Raw genomic sequence first — 1,988 nt, 5'->3', positions numbered from 1 at the left:
CCCCGCCCGCCACAGGCGCCTTCTTACCTTGCTAACATTGAGTGAAGCTAAAGGAGGAGGGGTTTCCGTGCGGTCGTTAATTATTTCCACTTCTGAAACATACTGTAAGTTTACAAGCAGGATATCTGCGTGGTTGGGCTTTCCACTGGAAGAAGGGCATTCTGGAGGGAGAAAGCATTAAGGAAAACAAACCCACACAGACAGGGGCTGAGCACAGCAGCAAGCCAGCGAGACAAGTGCAGTTTTCAGTGAGTTTTCCACCATCCCTGCCCCAGCTCTGCCAACCTGGTCACCTGCAAGACTCCAGCACCACGACCAAACGCTCCTTTGACTCACTGGATGCTGACGTGGTTTTCCTGACTACGGCAGAGATGTTTTCAGCCCCAAACTGCCACGATCACACCACGCACAAGCTGGGATGTTGCGTGGTCTTCTCCGGGAAATGAGCTCGGTTCTGACCTGAGATGCTGAGCAGCGCAGCCCGCTCCCTTCCACAAAAGCTGGTCTGGAAGCAAACCCAACAACCACTCTACCTCAAACTCACACATTTTATTCCACAGCTGCTTCCTCTGGCAGGCGATAGCGAAGCCCACAGCCTGCCCAGGAGGACAGGAGCTCCTCACCTCCCAGGTTTGTTGTGGTTGGTGCTCCAGCATGGCTGGGAAACGTAAATGAGACAACAGTGCACCACCCCCAGAAAACCTTTCTAGAACCGACACGAGTTCCTGCGCAATCTGTTCCCGGGGAGCTGCGCCGCAGGCCCTCGCTGCTGTCTCCCCTTGAGGAGATGCCCGGGGGGCTCAGCCCTCCTCAGCCCCGAGCTGCCACGAACCCCTCACAAGCAAATTCCTGCACAGCTGAGAGCACGAGGGATGCGGCACGAGAGTCCCCTCCCTGAGGGGGTGAGATCACAGAAGATCCCAAGCTGGAAGGGACCCGCAAAGAGCGGTGGGTCCAAGTCCTGGCTCCACACAGGACCACCCAGAAACTAAACATCATAGCTGAGAATGCAGGACGAGCCAGAACAGCCGGGAGCTCCCCGCCCACTGCTGCGAATCTCTGGGGGTCCCAGTCCCCCTCCAGGGCTGCAGGACATTCCCCACAATGCTCCAACGCTCCTCACCGATGCAGCCTGCAGACATGGGCCTCCCGCAGCTCCTGCCCTCTCTCACAGCTCCAGAACCAGCCCTGGGGCCACTCAATCACCTCAAATGCTCCTCCTGCCCCTTTCGGCACGGTCCTTGGGCTCAAAGTCTGCCTTCATGAGCTTCCTGCAGTCCCTCTTAGTGCTCTGCACCAGCCCCCTGCTCTCACGTTATAGCCAGGTTAAAAAGATACAACACATCCTGGTGCATACATGCCCACACTGATGTATTTTACGGCCCGAGCACTACCTTCCTGCCTCCCTTCAGACAAGGCCTGGGCAATGCCAGAGCTCTGTCCACCTTCCCTGCAGCATTTCTCTTCCACCTCAGCAGCAACAAGGGCTCCCCTGTGCCCCTTGTGTGCCCTTAGAAGGCTCCTCCTGCCCTCCCGAAATCTCCCTGAGCCCTGCCCACCACGCTGCTGCCTCTCTCGGCAACCCCAAACAAGCACTATCCCCAACCAGAGCCTCCCCCAGGCTCCTCCTGTCCACACAATCCCTCCATAGCCCCCCAAGCAGGCTCCCCGACCCCCCCAGGGCCTCACCATGCTCTGTCCAAAGCCCCCGGGAGGCCCCATCCCGAGGCCTCCACACTCCACAACACCCCCCCACCCCGGCAGGGCTGTCCCCTCTCCAGAACCATCCTGCATCCCCACCCCCACGCTCCTCACTCACCGCTCTCCAGATCCCCTCGCTCCCCAAGAGCCTCTCCATCCACCCCTCACTCCCCAAGCCTCCTTCTCCTACAGGACCCCAATAACCCCCCCACAGATCACACCACCCAATAACTCCATCAGAACTCTCCCAGCCCCCTAACACCTCATCCCACAGTAACAGCCCCCCC

At 59.1% G+C, this 1,988-nt stretch overlaps 1 protein-coding gene across 1 annotated transcript in view; it reads right to left on the bottom strand.

The window, feature by feature from the left end:
* Nucleotides 1-1,988, bottom strand: part of LSM12 (LSM12 homolog) — a gene marked incomplete at its 3' end in the record, with an annotated part of 5,328 nt that overhangs the window by 2,587 nt on the left and 753 nt on the right. The window contains 1 exon segment of the mRNA XM_021377856.1: nt 28-161. Coding sequence (XP_021233531.1) covers nt 28-161 — 134 coding nt within the window.

This window comes from Numida meleagris, chromosome 26 (assembly GCF_002078875.1).
Source record: "Numida meleagris isolate 19003 breed g44 Domestic line chromosome 26, NumMel1.0, whole genome shotgun sequence".
Classification (NCBI taxonomy): Eukaryota; Metazoa; Chordata; class Aves; order Galliformes; family Numididae; genus Numida; species Numida meleagris.
Note: the sequence above shows the minus strand (reverse complement) of the source record. Positions and strands in the feature narration are given on the sequence as shown.